This window comes from Triturus cristatus, chromosome 2_2 (genome assembly GCF_964204655.1).
Source record: "Triturus cristatus chromosome 2_2, aTriCri1.1, whole genome shotgun sequence".
Classification (NCBI taxonomy): Eukaryota; Metazoa; Chordata; class Amphibia; order Caudata; family Salamandridae; genus Triturus; species Triturus cristatus.
This window is the reverse complement of record NC_140582.1, coordinates 1,193,739,169-1,193,757,619: the sequence shown is the minus strand read 5'-3', so window position 1 is coordinate 1,193,757,619 and position 18,451 is coordinate 1,193,739,169. Positions and strand designations below refer to the sequence as shown.

General features: G+C 45.1%; 1 protein-coding gene across 1 annotated transcript in view; it reads left to right on the top strand.

The window, feature by feature from the left end:
* The first annotated feature begins 4,994 nt into the window (after positions 1-4,994).
* Positions 4,995-18,451, top strand: part of LOC146863368 (cytochrome c oxidase assembly protein COX18, mitochondrial-like) — a 43,636-nt gene continuing 30,179 nt past the window's right edge. The window contains exons 1-2 of the mRNA XM_085643170.1: positions 4,995-5,086; positions 8,077-8,199. Coding sequence (XP_085499296.1) covers positions 4,995-5,086; positions 8,077-8,199 — 215 coding nt within the window. The remainder of the gene's footprint in view (positions 5,087-8,076; positions 8,200-18,451) is intronic.

Sequence of the window (18,451 nt, the reverse complement as noted above, 5' to 3'; positions counted from 1 at the left end):
CAAGGATTTTTGTAAGCGGTCCCAATAAATCCAATACCTTGTCTTGGCAGGAACGCCAGGACCTGTCAAGACCCTTCTTCGGGTCTTTGGCGTACTTTTTCAGGTAAGTGACCATTGTCGGATCCACTTCTGGGGTATCGGCCAAATGGTCGGCCAAATCCGGGCGTGGACACTCGGATCTCAGGCGGGCCCTAACATCCTTCTCAAAAGACTGGCGAATATGAGCCTGGACGTATTCTGCCACTACAGCAGATGGTAACCATGAAGAGGAATTCGGATGAACAATATCCGAGGGTTCAAATGTAAGAATAGGGGGATGTGAGGGAGCATCCACAAAATGATCTTTATGAGCCTTCTTCCGTGAAGGAGGTTCTATTTCAGAGGAAGCCGAAGATTGAGTCTCATCAGCATCCGAGTCCTGGAAGGCGGAAAACGAAGTCCCAGCCGTCGCCTTAGGAATGGACTTGTCTGACAAACTTTTTGCCAATTTCCGAAAATCTGATTTGTGTGGGTTCACAGGAGATTTAGAGGATGCAGAGGCAGCAGGTAACCAGCCCTGTTGCTGGGCGTAACGAGACAAATGGCGCTTTAAGGGATTAATGGCCCGAACAAGCGCCTTGTTAACTGACTGCTGCACACCCTGATCCAAAGCCTCAACCAAATCATGCTCCAAAGAGCCAGAGGCATCTTCGTCAAAGTAAGAGTCATCTTCATAATAATACTCCTCCATAATGACACAGAAGTGTAGCCAAATATAATGCCCACAAAGATGACAAGGATCAATATTGGCCAAAGGCACAATGCAGGGGGAGTGAAAAACCCCCACAGCAAGCCAAATATGCAGGTAGAAACCTGAACAGTGTAAAATATAATGTGGAGGGAGGGCTTGCTGTAATAGAAAAAACCTAGCACTCTAGGCAAAGCCTATGAATTATTATACAGCCCAAAAGGATTTGACAGCAAATGGGCGTCTTTGGGGCTCAAAACCAGGCTGTGGGCACAGGACGCTGCAAGCGACCGATCTCTGACGAAGATTTCGTCCGTTTTTGGCATTCAAAATGGCCGCCGCGCATGCGTGGTAACGGCCGCCCTTAATTGAAGTTTGGAGCGCTCGCTTAGACCAAGCGCGAGCCTCCAACACACTCCCGTCTCCCTCTCCATGTCTAAGAAAAGGCACGGGTGCAAGCGCCCGGCTCAGGGAGGTGGAAGAAACCTCACGCTCCCCGCAAGCAAAAGCGGCGAGCGAAGAGCCGAATAAACATTAAACCGGGTACCATGGAAACCTAACAACAGCGCGTTACGCGCGTATGAGCGCCCGAAGGCATTTCACAGCATCAAAGCAATTTCAGAACGCATGCAACAATGTAACAAATAAAGGAAGAAACACTTAACTGGCTGCGGAGCAGCAAAGAAAGAGGATGTGATACTTTCTACATGACCTTTTATACTAGGGTCTCTATGGTTGGTCATGTGATACCCTTGTGTTATGGGTATTGTAGTTTTTTCTATGGTCTCTATGGTTGGTCATGTGATACCCTTGTGTTATGGGGATTGTAGTTTTTTCTTTATCTACTGTGTTTTTATTGGCTGCTGAGCATTTCTAATAAAGAAATGAGAAAGCATAATCGGGGCCTCCTGTCCTGACATAGAATTTCAGACTGGAAGCATCTTGACAAACATAAGTGAAAACTCCGGCTGACTGAAGATGCTGACCAGCTTGACGTGGACTTCCTCGAAACCCCAAGATGGCGGCATGTATTTAACGCGGAGCTGGATGGCTCAGGGCGCGTCTTTGTGTTAAAGCATCCAACAGCAGCGGTGCAGATGGACGTTCTCTGTCAGCTGTGTACCGGCCTGCACGCAAATCCTAATGACAGTAAGAACGTGTGCAGCAAATGACCTGCGCACCCATTTTCAAACCTTCTTTAAAACAGTTGTACTAACAACATTCATGTGCGACTTATAATGGGCCTTACCATCATTAGATTTTCAAAACACATGAATTTTCACCAAAAGTCCAGCACTCCCGACGTAAATGGGCAGATGTCCCATACCCATGTGTATCAAGAAGAGAAATGTTCACTCAGCAAGAAGGCACAAGTAGGGTTTCCACAAATCCAACGCTGAAACTCCATCCCACTGAGACTAAACCTCAAGACATTTCTTTGAACAACTTTCCACAGCAGTTTATCACAGTTGATGAACTAAACATCTCCCAGTGCGTACAAAAAAATCCAGTGTCAATGAAAATTTCATTATGCACGGCAAAACAAAACAGGAACTCCAATAATGCAAATTGTAAGTCTAACTGCATTTTCCTTTAACCAGATGTAGCACACTATTCTTGCTTCCTTAACAGACCAACAGAAGCAATGTTATGTCAAAAATGAAGTGTTTTACTTTCTTTGAAGGCACAGTTCTTGTCAATATGTGCCAGATGGATAGAGTACAGCACGCTTGGGCTTGGGCTGTCTGATGTAATGGACACTGGTGGGGCTGCAAGGCGTGCTGTTTCATTTTCCTTTGTTTCCTTTGTGCCATCTTTGGTATCTGTGTAGCCTCTTGTGACCCAGACTTGTTGCAAACTTTTCCTTGTGTTGTCTGACGCTTCGTCCCAACATGTTGACTATTTGTAGATGTCATCTTGAGCTTCTTTCACTGTAGAGCATGAGTAAGTCTCCAACATGTCACCAAAATAAATGTAATAACGTAGTTCACGCTGGTAGGATGTGGATTAAGAAGTTTTATTAAAGTAGACAACATGTAGCATAGATCCTGTACAGTAGGTAGTTAAGTTCAGTAGAGCAGCCCCACCAGGAGCAGCCTGCTAATTGCTCGGCCGTTCCACCAACTATCACCACTCATCCCAGTCACTCAAGCATTCCACTCATGGCCCACAAACCAACATTCCACACAGAACTCTCACTCTGGCTGAGCAGCTAGAAACAAGATATCATAGAACATAATAACACAACATGAAGATACTACACTAACTTCTCAGTTGTTTCCCCCACACGAAATGAAATTGCACCTACTTGTTTAGTTTTTATTTTATTTATTGTTTTATTTTATTATTTGTTGCCAACCACCATGATATCGCCATGTAGACACTGTAACAATATCATCAGTGGTGATTACATGATTTCGTTGGACTGCTAACTCCATGCTGCCTCAACAATCTCACAGACAAAAGAAAAGCATTTTCATAGGTTTTGAAAGTGCTTCCATTGTTGCAGGCCTCCTTCTGCAACTCACTGTAGACCAGGCAGGGTTTATCACCACACAGCTTGGCATTTCAGATCCTTCTCTGTGCTACAATGTTTCAACTTTAGTTTTACCTCATAGTCTGGTGTTTTGAGGAAGCATTTCTTTCACAGCAGTCAGTGGGCATCTTTCCGCAAGCAGGTTTCAAGGCAGCTCTCCTATCAGGATGCAGAACATCCAAGTTCCTGTTGCCAAACTCAACAATGAGAGTTGTCCATCAGTAGCCAAACACTTTTGCTCAGTTGCTTTTGTTGGCCTTCTTTGGTGAGGTCTCCTGACACTGGGCAACAGGAAATTCTGACTAAATAAACTGGAGTTTTGCTTCATATGTATACTTAGTCTGTGGACAGAGATGTGCATTCCACCAGTCCATCATTCGGGCCAAATTTAGAATGTTCCTAACTTGTGAGTATTCCTTCCACATTGGCCAAACCCATGGTGTGAATATAAATGTTGGGTGGGCTGCAAGCTTCCTGTCAGGGAGACCTAAACTAAAAGAGAGAGAGGCTTCCTCACTCAGTTATTCCCCAAACTGTTGGGGGTTAACACATCTGAGAAAGAATGGAACAAGAAGGTAGTTAAGATCGTCCCTACATTTCAAAAGGACACTTTGTCTCCTATTCACCATTGAGTATTGTGCTTTTGAAAAGACATAATGAATACTTTAGATTAGACCTGCAATTTCACACTTTTGTTCTCTGGCATGTATGATGAGCCATCTACACATAGGCTATCCAAAACAGATTCAAGGGCTGCAACAGTCAAGCACAACACATATTCTCCACATTCATCCTGCTAAACATATAGTGTAAACACTCATACAACATCCATGTCCCTCTGGTTTGCACTCTGTATCAGAGCTGGCCTCTTCCCTTGGGGTCCTATTCCTGTTGAGCAGAGTTCTCAATAGCAGAGAAGTCTGCAGAGGGAGACTGGAGCCCTCGATCCAAAAGCACACTTTTTATTCACTGGAAAAAGCTTTAAACCCCTATTAGACTGTAAAATAACCTGTTCCCATTCTGATCCCGGAAAAGGGACTAAACAACCATTTTAAGATTGGGAAGAGGTGAGGAGGATTTTTGGATGCCCCTAAAGATACGCGTTTGTCGTCATTCCCAAACTTCCAAGCAAACCACACCTTGGAAAACCCATTTCTCATCTCTTGAGTGTGATTACCAGTGCTGATGTCCCTGCAGTCTTTGTAGATGTCTAGCAGATACAAAAAAGGAAAATTTGGTTGTAAACTTATATCTAAAATCAAATATACCTTTGATAATCGGGACCTCTGTGTTTTTCGGTGTTATCAGTTGATAGCGAAGCGTATCAGAAGATGTTCCAGAGGTGGAGCAAGATTTGGAAGGCATTCATTACATTCTGAATATTTCTAGCCTTAAGATATTTTTGCCTCTTGAATTGTGGTACCCCAAGCCATTTCCTGCTTTTTTGAGTAATGAATGCAGGTGTTAAAAAAGGACAGTTTTTGTGCGAGGTTTGTGATTTGGAACTATTGCCTTATGGGGGAATAGCATCATGCTTCTGCCCTAGGCTGATGTTGGTATACACTCTGAATTCTTGGTTTAATCATTGAGGTCCATGTATAACTGAATTATGTGTCAGGGCACAGGTTTAGTTGGTGTGTTTCACATTTCTATATGTTTTAGTTTCAGGATATGGCAAAAACCCGAAAATATTCATGTGGCACATCCTTGATATACAAACATCTTACAACCATGCACCAGAAGAGGCTTGCAAGAGCTGATCTTGCAAGACAGAACAATGGCAACAATGATGCACAGCCTTCCACTTCTAGAGCTAGCGACAGGTTGGAGTCCATCCCACCGACTCTTCCAGATTTTTCAAAGGCAGGACTTTTTTGTCCTAAGTGTATTACTGTTTTTAGCATTGGAGAACAGGTTGTTCAAACCATGTTAGACACTATTAACAATCACCGTTGTTAATTTTACCCGAATTAGGCAAGTTGTTTTTTGCTTGTTTTTGTGTTTAACTTTTCTTTGTTAATATCTAAAAAACACAAATAAACCCACAAATGTTTTAGAAAAAAAAAATATATAAATTAGTTTGTTAAAAAGAAGGTTCTTATGGAACCGCCTATTCTGGTTTAAAAAAGAAAAGGTATATGTTGTATGAATACATGAGTCAATGGATAGTGCAAGAACACTGACTAATTATCAGTGGATTTGCTCTCCCACCCTCGCAGCTCCACTATTGAGTGAGGCCCTCCCCGAGCCCCGGCAGTCTTGATTGTTGCTGGTGTTCGAGGCCCTCCTCCACCCGCAGGATTACCTGCGCCTCATCCCTGGTGGTCGAGTGGACCTTGTTCTCCTTTGCCTCGCTCCGCTCCCCTCTCCACTTTTTTTCACTTGTTTTTGCTTCTCCCTCTGTCTTTTTCTGTTCTGCACTTTTTCTGCCTTTTCTCATTTTTTCTTTTTCCACTTATTTCCTTACTTCACTTAGCCTCCCTGGTGGTCCAGTGGACCTCTGTTCTCCTTTGCCTCATTCCGCTGTCCGCTCTGTTCTTCACTCATTTTTCACCCTTCTTCAGATCGTTTCTGCACTTTTCTGCTGTATGTGCTTTTCCTGCTTTCAGCCTTATTTCACTCTTTTTCACCTTTTTTCCCCCTTAATCCTCCTTTTCCCGCCCGTTTTTCCCCACCGCTGCTGCCCCCACGGCCCCTCCACCCCAGCATGACCAGCGTGAACAATCCTGCTCCCCACCCCGCTCCCATCTCGAAGATGTCCAGCCCTCCCCGACCCCTACTTAATGGTGGCCGCACAGCGGCCACGCGCAGCAGGCACGCCGTTGCTGTGCCAAAACCAAAGGGGATGATGGATGGAGTGTTGAACATTGCAAGCACTCACCCCCAGTCAACTGATCTGGGTTTAATCCATCATCATTCTTTAGTTCACTCCGCCACCCCAGTTCAGGCATGGCCATATGCAAATCAGTCTGACCCTGTGCCACATGGAAACAGTCCTGCCCGAACTGCCAAGCCACGTCTTCCCTGGACCGGATACAAGCATCCTGGGACCGGTTTCTAGCTAATCAGCCGTCATCAGCCAGGCTAGCTTGAATCCAGTGGCAAAGTGAGCAAGGGACCCACGTCTAGGCATATCCTACCAACTTAGGGCGAACAAAGCAAAAACCAAAGGGGATGATGGACGGAGAGTTGAACACAGCCCCCACCACCACCCTCTGAGGAACCCTCATCTACTGACCCCCTGGACCCTGCGGACCCTTTGCCGAATCCATCACAGACATTATCTCCCCGCAGACCATCACATCCACCAACTACACCCTGTTGAGACCTCAACTTCCACCTCGACAACCAACTGGACCCCAGCACCATATCCCTCCTGGACAACCTCCACAACATTGGACTGCGCCAGATCGTGACCGAACCCATGCACTCAGCAGGACACACCCTCGACCCCCTCTTCACAACAGGAAACTCCATCACTTTCAGCCGCACCACTGAACTCCCATGGACCGACCATTGATGCATCCACTTCACCTTCAGACAGAACACCCACCATCCACAGACACCAGCACCTGCTCCCACAAAGAAACTGGACCAGAATCACCGACACCCAGCTAACCTCATCACTCAGCAACTCCACCCCTACCGTCGCGGAAAATGACGACCCCAATGCAGCAATCCGAATCCTGCACAGATGGATCACCGACTGCGCCAACACCTTAGCCCCCCTCAAGAAAAACAACAACACCCATGCCAAGAAAGCCAGATGGTTTAACACCGAACCTCGAGAGTCCAGACGCACTTGCCGCCGCCTCGAAAAGGACTGGAGGAACACCAAATCCACAGAAGCCCACAACAACTTCAGAGCCACCACCAAAGTCCACCACCAACTCATCAGAAAAACAATGAAAAAAGCGATCTAAGACAGAATCTCCACCCACGCACACAACAGCAAAGAACTCTTCAACATCATTAAGGTGTTCGCCCAACCTACAAGCAAGTCCACCGACATCCCACCCTCACAAGACCTCTACGACAAACTCGGAACCTTTGTCATGTTTTTCCATGCCTACCCTAAAACCTTACAAACGTGCATGCCGTGTTAGAGGCCTGCATTATGCACGCTTCTTCACAGAGTAAAACCCACCCCGTCTCGTGCATCCTGCACACCATAGTTGAATATGTGTATATGTTTCGTGCATTATTAAACTTATGGAAATGTGTAGGACATTATTAGACCTTTGTTTCATCTTAAGCGCACGTCTCGTAAACATGCAACAGACGTCAGCAGTCTTCTTGGGTGGGGCAAGACTATATATTGCCACACCCATCATCCAGAAAACGCTTTGCCTTCCGCCGCGTAGACGAGAAGAGATCTCCGCTTACCTGCTCCTTGCCGAAGGGACTCCATTCTTCACAGAAGATCCATTTTCTTCACCGCTGCAGTTCTTTCGAGCAACCGCATTCCTGGAGCTGCAAAGAAAAAGAAAACCATGTGCTAAGTGAAAGCTTTCTAAGTTTAATTCAGGCGCCCTACGCAAGAAAGCAGGAAGCAAGCGTACAATACATAAAAAAATGAACATTGTAATTCTAAAAGACATTGGAAAGATATCTCTTGCGAAGAGCACATTAAGGATTTTGTTGTATGTTTTGCATATTATGTTTCTTTCATCAATACAGGTCGTGAAGAATATTAGAGTCTGAACAATACTGAGTAAGTGAATTCAAAAGAACAGTACAGTGGACAATGTTTAGTACTGTACTGAATAACTTAAAAACCTGTAACTTATTTCACCATTACTTTAAAACACAGGTACGAACAAGCAGCTGTCCCCTACAAAAATCAGCACATCATCACAGAACAATCATCACAGCACTTGAAACAAAACTTCACACCGACTACAAGGACGCGAAGTACAACATTTCTAGATCGCAGGTAGGAGACCACACAAAAATACTCAGAAAAAGGTTACAGTTAAGAATACTGAATGTTAAACAAAATCTAGTCGAGGGTCTATAGTTAGTTGTACTGTTTTTCCTTGTTGCCTCGCAGGTCGATAACTAGGAGCAACTAGCGTCCACAATCTGGCCCTCCTCCCTGAATCCCAACTGCATTGCCTTAGTGTTTTTTACCGACCAAGGTTATAAGTTAGGGTACTAGGAAGTCGGTCCATAACGTCTCTGTGAAATCAACACACAAGCAACTTACAGGTAAGAGTGCTTGTGATCCTGACAACCTTTTTCCACCCCAAAATCAAGAGCATCTAAGAAAACTTCGACGAAGACAATCAACACACTGAACCCTCACCAACCACCCCCGACACCATGAAGCCAGCAATCGACAAATGGAAAGCGCTCACCACTGAAGACACCCTGAAGACAATGAAGTCAATCTACTCCGGGGCCCCCACAGACCCCTGCCTCACCACATTTTCAACAGAGCCGCCGACACCATTGCACCCATGCTCCGCCACACCATCAACCACTCCCCTGGCAACCGCATCGTTCCCCGACAACTGGAAACACGCAGAGTTCAACCCCCCTCCTCAAGAAACCCTTGGCAGACAGCACCAACCTCAAAAACTACGGACCCATCTCCCTGCTCTCCTTCCCAGTGAAAGTCATCGAAAAAGCCATCAACAGCCAACTCGCCACATTCATCGAAGAGCACAACATCCTCGACTCCTCCCAATCCAGTTTTTAAAAAAAACTCAGCACGGAAACCGCCCCCCGCCACAACAGACGATATCCGCACCCTACTGGACAAAGGAGAAACAGCAGCCCTCCTCCTCCTCGACCTCTCAGCGGTGTTCAAAACAGTCTCTCATCGCACCCTAATATGAAGACTCCATGACCCAGGGATTCAAGACAATGCCCTCAACTGGATATGCTCCTTCCTCTCTGGCACATTGCAGTGGGTCAGACTCCCCCCTTTCCTCTCGGACCCTACACCAACCACTTGCGGAGTCCCCCAGGGGTCATCCCTCAGCCCCATGCTCTTCAATGTCTACATGTCTCCGCTCGCCCCATCGTCAGAACCTACGGACTCAACATCGTGTCATACGCAGACGACACCCAACTCATCTTCTCCCTTTCCAACGAACCCAACACCACCAGACACAACTTTTGAGAAGGCATGGAAGCCGTCACCGAATGGATGAAAAACAGCTGCCTTCAACTAAACACTAACAAAACAGAAGTACTCATCATGGGCCTACACCCTGATGCCTAGAATGACACCTGGTGGCCCCCTGCCCTCGGAAGTCCACCCACCCCCAGGGACCATGCACGCAACCTGGGAATCATCCTGGACTCCGAACTCAAAATGGACTGCCAGATCAACGCTGTCTCGTCCTCCTGCTTCCTCACCCTCGGCCTCCTACAGAACACCTTCAAATAGATCCCCCTCAAACACAGAAAGACCGTCACTCACGCCCTGGTCACCAGCAGACTCGACTACGGCAACACGCTCTACGCCGGAATAAGCAAAAACCTCACACGCAAGCTACAGAACATCAAGAACGCCGCCGCAAGATAGGTCCTCTACCTGCCAAGGCACTGCCACATCTCCCAGCACCTGCACACACTCCACTGGCTCCCCATTGAAACTAGCATCACCTTCAAGATGCTCACCCACGCTCACAAGGCCCTCCGAGACACCGGACCAGAATACCTGAACAGCTGACTCAAATTCCACGCACCCCAAAAGCCCTTACGATCATCCCAGCTCTCCTACGCCGTGGTCCCCCGTACCAGAAAGACCAGATTAGGCGCCCACTCCTTCTCCTTCTTCACGGCAAGAGGCTGGAAAGCCCACCGCTCCACTTCAGACAGACAACATCTCTCCCCATCTTCACAAGAAATCTCAAAACCTGGCTGTTCGACAGACCCCTGCCTTGATGGACTGGAACCGCGAAAACCCCTTCCCCAGCACCTTGAGACCCTCACGGGTGAGTAGTAGCGCTTAACAAACACGTGATTGATTGATTGATTGTGTCTGTGTGATTGGATGAGTGTGTGCATAGAGTCTGAGTGATTGGATGAGTAAATGACTAGTGCTTGAGTGAATGTATGAGTGCAAGGGTAGTGGCTGCGTGATTGTGTAAGTGAATGGATAGTGCCTGAGTGATTGAAAGAATGTGCGAATAGTGCCTGGCTGATTGGATGACTGCATGAGTAGAGCATGGCACATTAAGTGAGTACATGGGTAGTGTTTGTGTTATTGGATGGATGCATGGATACCGCCTCGATGATTGCATGGCTGCATTGAGAGTGCCTGAGAGAATGGATGAGGGCATGGGTAGTGCCTGGATGAATGGTTGAGTGCAACAGCAGTGCCTGGGTGATTGCATGACTGCATAGATATTACCTGGGTGTATGAATAAGTGTACAGGTAGTGCCTGGGTAATTGGATGAGTGCATGGGTACTGGCTGGGAGATTGGATGAGTGCATGAGTACTGTCTGAGTGAATATATGAGTCCATGGGTAGTGTGTGAGTGAATGGATTACTGCAAGGGTAGTGTCTGGGTCATTTAGTGAGTGCATAGGTAGTGTCTGAGTGATTCGAAGAATGCATGGGTACTACCTGCATCAATGAATGAGAGTGCTAGGAGTGCCTGGGTGATTGCATGAGTACATGGGTAGTGGCTAGAAAATTGGATGTGTGGATAAGTACTAACTGAGCGAATGTAAGAGTGCATGGGTACTGCATGAGTGAATGGTTCAGTTGAAGGATAGTACCCAAGTGATTGGATGAGTGCATCGGTAGTACCTGGATGATAGGATGAGTGCATGAGTACTGTCTGAGTGAATGCATGACTGCACACGTAGTGACTGAGTGAATGGTTGAGTGCAAGCATAGTGCCTGAGTGAATTATTGCAAGTGTAGTGCATGGCTCATTTAGTGAGCGCATGGATACTGTCTGAGTGATTCAATGAATGCATGGATACTAAATGGATGAATGAATGAGAGTACGGATAGTGCCTGTATGATTGCATGAGTGCATGGGTAGTGGGTGGGAGATTGGATGAATATATAAGTACATTCTAAGTGAATGTGTAAGTGCATAGGTACTGCATGAGTAAATGGTTCATTTGAAGGATAGTGCCTGGTGAATGCATGAGCGCATAGGTAGTGACTGAGTGAATGGTTGAGTGCAAGCATAGTGCCCGAGTGATTGGATGACTCCATGGGTAGTATGTGAGTACATGGGTAGTGCATGGGTCATTGGCTGAGTGAATGGCTACTGTCTTGATGACTGTATAAGTCCATGCTCCGTGTGTGAGTAAATATATGAGTGCATAGGTAGTGCCTTAGGGAATAGTTGAGTACAGGGGAATTGCCTAGGTGATTGCATGAGTGCATGGATAGTACCTGGGTGAATGAATGAGTATATGGTTAGTCCCTGGGTGATTGGATGAGTGCATGCATAGTGCCTGTTTGGTTCCATGAGTGCATATGCAGTGCCTGTGTAAATAGAGCAGTGCATGGGTAGTACCGGGGTGAATGGTTGAGTGTATGAGTACTGCCTGGGGGATTGGAACAGTGCAAGAGTAGTGTCTGGGTGAGTGAATGAGTGCATAAGTAGTATATGGATCATTGGATGGATGAATGCATAGTGACTGAATGAATGAATTAGTGCAAGGATAGTGTTTGAAAAATAGGATGAGTGCGTGTGTTGTACCATAGACAGTAGATTCTATCCATTAAAACATAGTCCTATTAGTTCTATAATATATCTTAAAATACCTCTTCAAATGAGAAGATACATCATACTTCAAAAGTGTCACATTTTCAAATATAATAAAAAATACATTCAATACCCACCTGTCCTGTATAAGGAGGAGAAAGTAATACATGTATCTTCGTAGTGGGCATTTTTTGCTCGCTCGCGGTTGGCAATCGCGAGCGAGCAAAACTAGCATTCCGGCAAGACTTTTTCCTCGTTTGCGATCAACAACATCAATTTGCCGATTGCGAGCGTGGAAAATAAACCTCCCGGTGAGACTCTCAACGCAGGGATGTCAGGTTTCTCATTGCGAGTGGTCGCGTATGCTCGCAACCGCTCGCGATGAGAAACTACCATTCCGCATTGAGAAAGCGGCCGCTCGAGCGGCAGAAAATGACCACTTGCACTGTGCATGATGCCGTTCGCAATGATTGCACAGTGCGGACAAGCATCCGGCACTGTGCAATCATTGCGAACAGAATTTTCCTACCGCACTACGCAGTTCGCGTAGCTACGCGTAGCACGACGTAGTGCAAAGTGCACTTCGCGTAGCGGAGTGCGATTGCGCGAACTACGCCCAGGGTTAGGAAAACCCCCCAAATCAGCATAGAACATTATTATCAATATGTGTAACTACTTTCTTCATCTACATTAACTGTATTATTTTTCTGAAATATATTTCACAAAATGTATAACCTTATTTACATCTGGTAAAATATAGACAATAAACATAAACTATTTGCTTTTAAACACAATTTTCCAAAAGTAATATCAATTTGAGCAAATAAAAATTAGAACAATAAATATAAACAGTAACACTTTGCAGTGCTCCCTAAACAGTAACACTTTGCAGGGCTCCCTACTTTCTGTTGACATCTTTGCCAATAGGCTGAATGATGTACTCAAAACTTTGGCTTCAGAAATAACATATAAAAATTTGGATTCCAGGTGGGCATCATTGCAAAGCGTCCATCCCTTGTTACACTTCCAATGTGCAGTATAGTGTCTAAATGTTATAGTGGGTTCATCATGAAAAAGTTCTTCCTGAATAGATACTTGACTTCCTTTAAAATCTGTAATTTTTGTATCCAATTTTCTTCCATTTGCTCTACAATGTTGTCACATTAGAATTAGGTATTTTCCAAATCTTTCTATATGTAATGTAGACAACATCTTTGATCTACAATGCGAACAAGTCATATCCTGATTTGCTGGTTTTTATCAATTTCTTAAAAGCTACTCATTTGCAGTCTGGCTCTGTTAAGTATAGGAATTGTTCTGCTTGTATATGAGTGGTAGAAGTAAATGAACACTCTTGTCAGTTATGCTCCCATCTGTAACTTAGTCCAAATATCTTTTCAATGTGTATTCCTTCATGTTCTAAAACTCCAAGCTTAAGCATTAACAATTCTCGTGCATCTTGTTGTATGATGAGAGTAAATGTCAATTAACCAGTACATGTATCTAAAAGATGCCGAATGCCAGAATAAAAAAGCATTTTACTTCTGTCACTTACCAACTGTTGAATTACATGATGTAGTGCAGAACAGAATATTTTTTTATGATTTCCTATGATTTCATAATGAACATCTGGGGGTCGATTCGGATCCTGTATTTTTTTTTTACGTACGACTCGTATCCGTACAGGAAAAATACACACGGATCGGCCCGATCCGTATGAATCGGATCAGGAAAAGCTGTACGAGACGGACCTGGACACTTTTCCGTACAAATCGTAAAAATACAGTCCGACCGTACAAGTACGATCCGGACCGGCTTTCCGATTAACGAATCGTATGGAAAACGTCCCGTACACGGGGAATGACTTGACCCGCTACGAAGCGAACTTTGTACGACTCGTATCCCGGGAAAAGTTGTTCCCGGGGTGCGAGTCATACAGGGGTACGAGTCGTACAGGGGTACGAGTTGTACATACGAGTCGTAAGAGTCGTACAGGCCCCCCATGCATATGTACGCACCTTACAACAACATTGCGTATGTACGCACCGTACATACGCAATGTTGGGGTACGCACCGTACATACACAACGCATGGGGGTGTATGCCTGTACGACTCGTACCCCTGGGGACTCTGCTTTTACGGCTGTTTTTGGCTCCCGTAAGAAAAGAGCGGTACGGAGTGCCGTAGGGGCAAATCGTACTTGCTGGGCCGGAAACCGCTGCTTAAATACGTCCGGACGTCGCGTACAGGCTGTTCCGGATCCGAATCGTTGTTTTTTTTCACCCGTACGGTCTTTTGTACGATTCATACGGAAAGAGGCTTTCTGTACGAATCGTACTTTCTAGGTTGTAAGGAAAGTTTACCGGGTACGAGTCGTACGGAGAAAACGCTCCGTACAACGATACGTACAGCCTTTTTCCAGGATTGGAATCGGCCCCCTGGTAGATGAAACAGTTGATACCTGTACTGTTTTCAAACTGGTAACCTACAATGTCATCAACACTTTCCATTTACCTTTTCTTTACACTTTCAACTTTCTCTTCAGTTTTATTCTTTTTTTGAACCTCAATTGCATTTTTGATATATTTCCGTTTTGGACACACTACACGTTTCTCATACATGGAATATTCACCTAAATCAGGAGCATAAAGTCTTCTTAAACAATTGTACTCTCTTACCCAATTTACATCAGCACTAACCATTTTCTCATCAAAATCTATCAAATACAAACTAGACAATGTTTTTACTCGAGACAATGCAACGTATGCCATTCCCTCAGAAACACAGTACTTCCAATATTTACAAAAGCTCTGTCTATACTTAAACCTTCAGATTTATGAATAGTTACTGCATATGCTTGAGACAGAGGAAACTGTTGTCTGCGAACGTACAAGTCTTTTACAAGCAAAAAACGCACAACACAAAGTCCGATCTGTCTTACCTCATTAATCTGATCAAATTTTATAAGCAAAAATTCTATTCTATCTCTATTTTGAACATTTACAAAACCAACAACTTTTCCCATTGCTCCATTTACTAATCCTTCTTCTACATTCAAATTACGCCACAAAATTACTCGACCGTTTATGCATACATGTAAAGTCTTTTCTAATCCTGCAGTTTTAGATACTGAGGGGCATATTATCAAGCACGGCGTTAAAATTATCGCTGCTTTAGAGGCAGAAAACTGCAGCTAAAGCGGCGATAATGGGCTTGATAATATGCCACAGAGAATTCCAATAGAAGCCCATGTTGACACCAGAACATGAGCTTCTATGGGAATTCCCAAGGGCATATTATCAAGCCCCTTATCGCCGCTTTAGCTGTAGTTGTCTGCCGCTAAAGCGGCAATAATTTTAACACTGTTTCTTGGTAATATGCCCCTGACTTTTCCAAAGAATGCAATTTAGCCTGTAGTTTCGCAGTAAGAATAATTGTCACTCCCTAGTTTTTGATTTTGTCAATAGCTTCAATTTCCACAATTTGTTTGTTTTTCCAGTTTAAGAAGTTGTTGATTAAATGTAGAACACTCTTGCAGTGAAGGCATTAGACAGATTATAGACTTGTGTTCTGCAAGCATATTGTACATTATTTCAGCTGCTGTTTTTCCAGGTTCCTTAGTAGCCGACTTTCTAAAAAGTTGTTTACCATGTTTTGTCAAGACACCAATTCTTATGTCTTTAAGAATATTTCCATAATCTTCATCATTTACTTGTCGCATATTTTAACAAGTTCTTTGTATTCAAAGTTTATCCAAATATTTACATTTCCAATACTTCCCAAAGAATTCCTTGTGTCATCATGCAGAAGTGTTTTAAAAACAGTTTGTCCTTTAATGGGAGTAAGTTGTAATAGGTCCCCAAATACAATTAAATGTTTTCCTCCAAACAGAACATCATAACATTTAAAAATCTGCTGCATTCTCAAGTGTACAAAGGCAAGCATTAAGTTTGAGACCATGCTCACCTCATCAATGAATAAAAGTTCCATTTTCTTTAGTACGCTGAGAGTCTAGAAAGGGTTATTTTGGCGATCATAGTAGTGGTATGGGGTTTGAGAGGAATGAGAGAGTGGATGTTGAAGATATATTGATAGAGGTATAGGGTGAGAAATAGGGTAGTGCATTGGAAAGAGTAGGAGATATATATATATATAAATATTATCTACTGGCGGTCGCCAGTAGATAGTTATAGTTAGGACCCTGTTTCCATAGGAAATCCGCAACATTCTATTTTGAATAACTTTGGCGCCGGTCGACGAATCCTCGCAAAATTTTCAAAATAGGTGGGGCGTTGAGCTCCGCTCCTACCCTGAAAGTCTCAGGGGGATTCGTCAAGCGGGGGCTGAGATAAAAGGGGGGTCCCAAAACGCGTTTTTCCCATGCATTTTTCCATAGGACCTTTAGACAGAGCTACAGCCCGAACGGCTGAACAGAATTTAATGAAATTTGGCAGAGAGGTAGTCCTCAGGTCAAGGAAGTGCCTTTTGTAGGTTTGGTGTAAATCTGTTCAGTAGATTCTGAGAAAATAGCCTTTAAATCAATATATATATCTGAGCCAGCTTACGGTGCGCTTACGGTGCGCTTACCGTACGCGTACGGTGGCGTGCGCGAGCGCGATTTTGATTGGCTCTTAGCTCTTAGTAAACATTCGAATCGGTCGAAACCAGGAAGCGGCGGCCGCCATTTTCTCTCTCGCTCCCTGAGTTGGGCAGCAAAAACAAACCCCAAAAATGTGTAAAGAGGCAGTTTCATGAGATCCTAACCACCCAGCATTGATACAGGGGTCCCCAAACAACCCCCAAGCCCAAAAAAACCGTGCGTGCACGGCACTAACTGCGTAAAGTGGGCGCGCGGTGCTCGAAGCGCACAGTGCGCGCACGGAACGAACTGCGTTAACTGGGCGCGCACGCCACGAATGGTGTAAAGTAACTTAGCATTTAAAAAACCGTACAAATTCACTGAAAAAACCATAGGTTTCACACACGTTATAGTTAGGAATTAGCATTTAAAAAACCTTGCAAATTCACTGAAAAAACCATAGGTTTCACACATGTTATAGTTAGCTGTACATTTCACTCGTAAAAAACCAATAAAATTCCCGCGTTATAGTTAGTGCAGGCAACTATAACTCACGCGACCCCGTGCACATACACGGGGGGTTCGACACGTACACGGGTGTACATACACGGGGGGGTTCGACTCGAACGTACAAGGGTGTACATACACGGGGGGGGTTCGACTCGAACGTACACGGGTGTACATACACGGGGGGGTTCGACTCGAACGTACACGGGTGTACATACACGGGGGTTCGACACGTACATGGGTGTACATACACGGGGGGGGTTCGACTCGAACGTACAAGGGTGTACATACACGGGGGGGTTCGACTCGACTCGAACGTACAAGGGTGTACATACACGGGGGTCGGCGCGTATGTACGGGGGCTGGGGGGGTCGGCGCATACATACGGGGGCTGGGGGGGGTCGGCGCGTACATACGGGGGCTGGGGGGGGTCGGCGCGTACGTACGGGGGCTGGGGGGGTCGGCGCGTACATACGGGGGCTGGGGGGGGTCGGCGCATACATACGGGGGCTGGGGGGGGTCGGCGCGTACATACAGGGGCTGGGGGGGGTCGGCGCGTACATACGGGGGCTGGGGGGGGTACGGTGCGTACCGGGCCACCTACTCTGGTCGATTCACGCCGTACTTCGCTTTTCCGGCACTTTTTGGGTGCCGTGAAAATATTGCCGTCCAGACTGCTGTCGGTTCGAATCGTAATTCCTGGGTCGTGAAACGCTGCCTGAATACGTCCCGACGTCACGTCGCAGCATTCCCGGATCACATTCGTATGTATATTTTCGTCGGTCGGTGTTTTTTACGATTCGTACGGAAATGGTGTTTCCGTGCGAATCGTAATTCCATGTTTGTAAAGTTTTACGACCGGGTACGAGTCGGACGGAGAAAACGCTCCGACCGACGGTTCGTACCCGGTTTTTACCGGATCGTAATCGGCACCACTGTCTTGCTTTTTCCTAAGTACAAGTCTCATTAATGATTGGGTTTCTTTTCTATTTTGTAATAATGACATGGTGTTATAATATATTGTCCAGTATAGAGTAGAGACCTTTACAACAAAGTATTGTAATGGTGATTACTATGCCAAGACCCCTCAGTTCCTTAAGACCACCATGAGCAGCATATTAAAGGCCAAAGCTGATCTAATGGGTCCTCACTTCTTTTATGTGAGTTTGAGAACATATGATTCTGTCACCTCATTCAGCTGATGTGTGCCTTTGGCTCTGTAGGCTTTTTTATGAAATGTCTCAATGTATTGTTATTCATGCTTTGCCTTCCAAATATTCAAACCACCTGTTGGTCTGAAGTGATTGTATGATAAAGAAGTACTTTTCTACATGCAGAACAAACTTATTGTTACTGACACAATCAGTGTTTCTACCAACACCTTGCTAGGATCCTTATCTCTCTTCCCCTT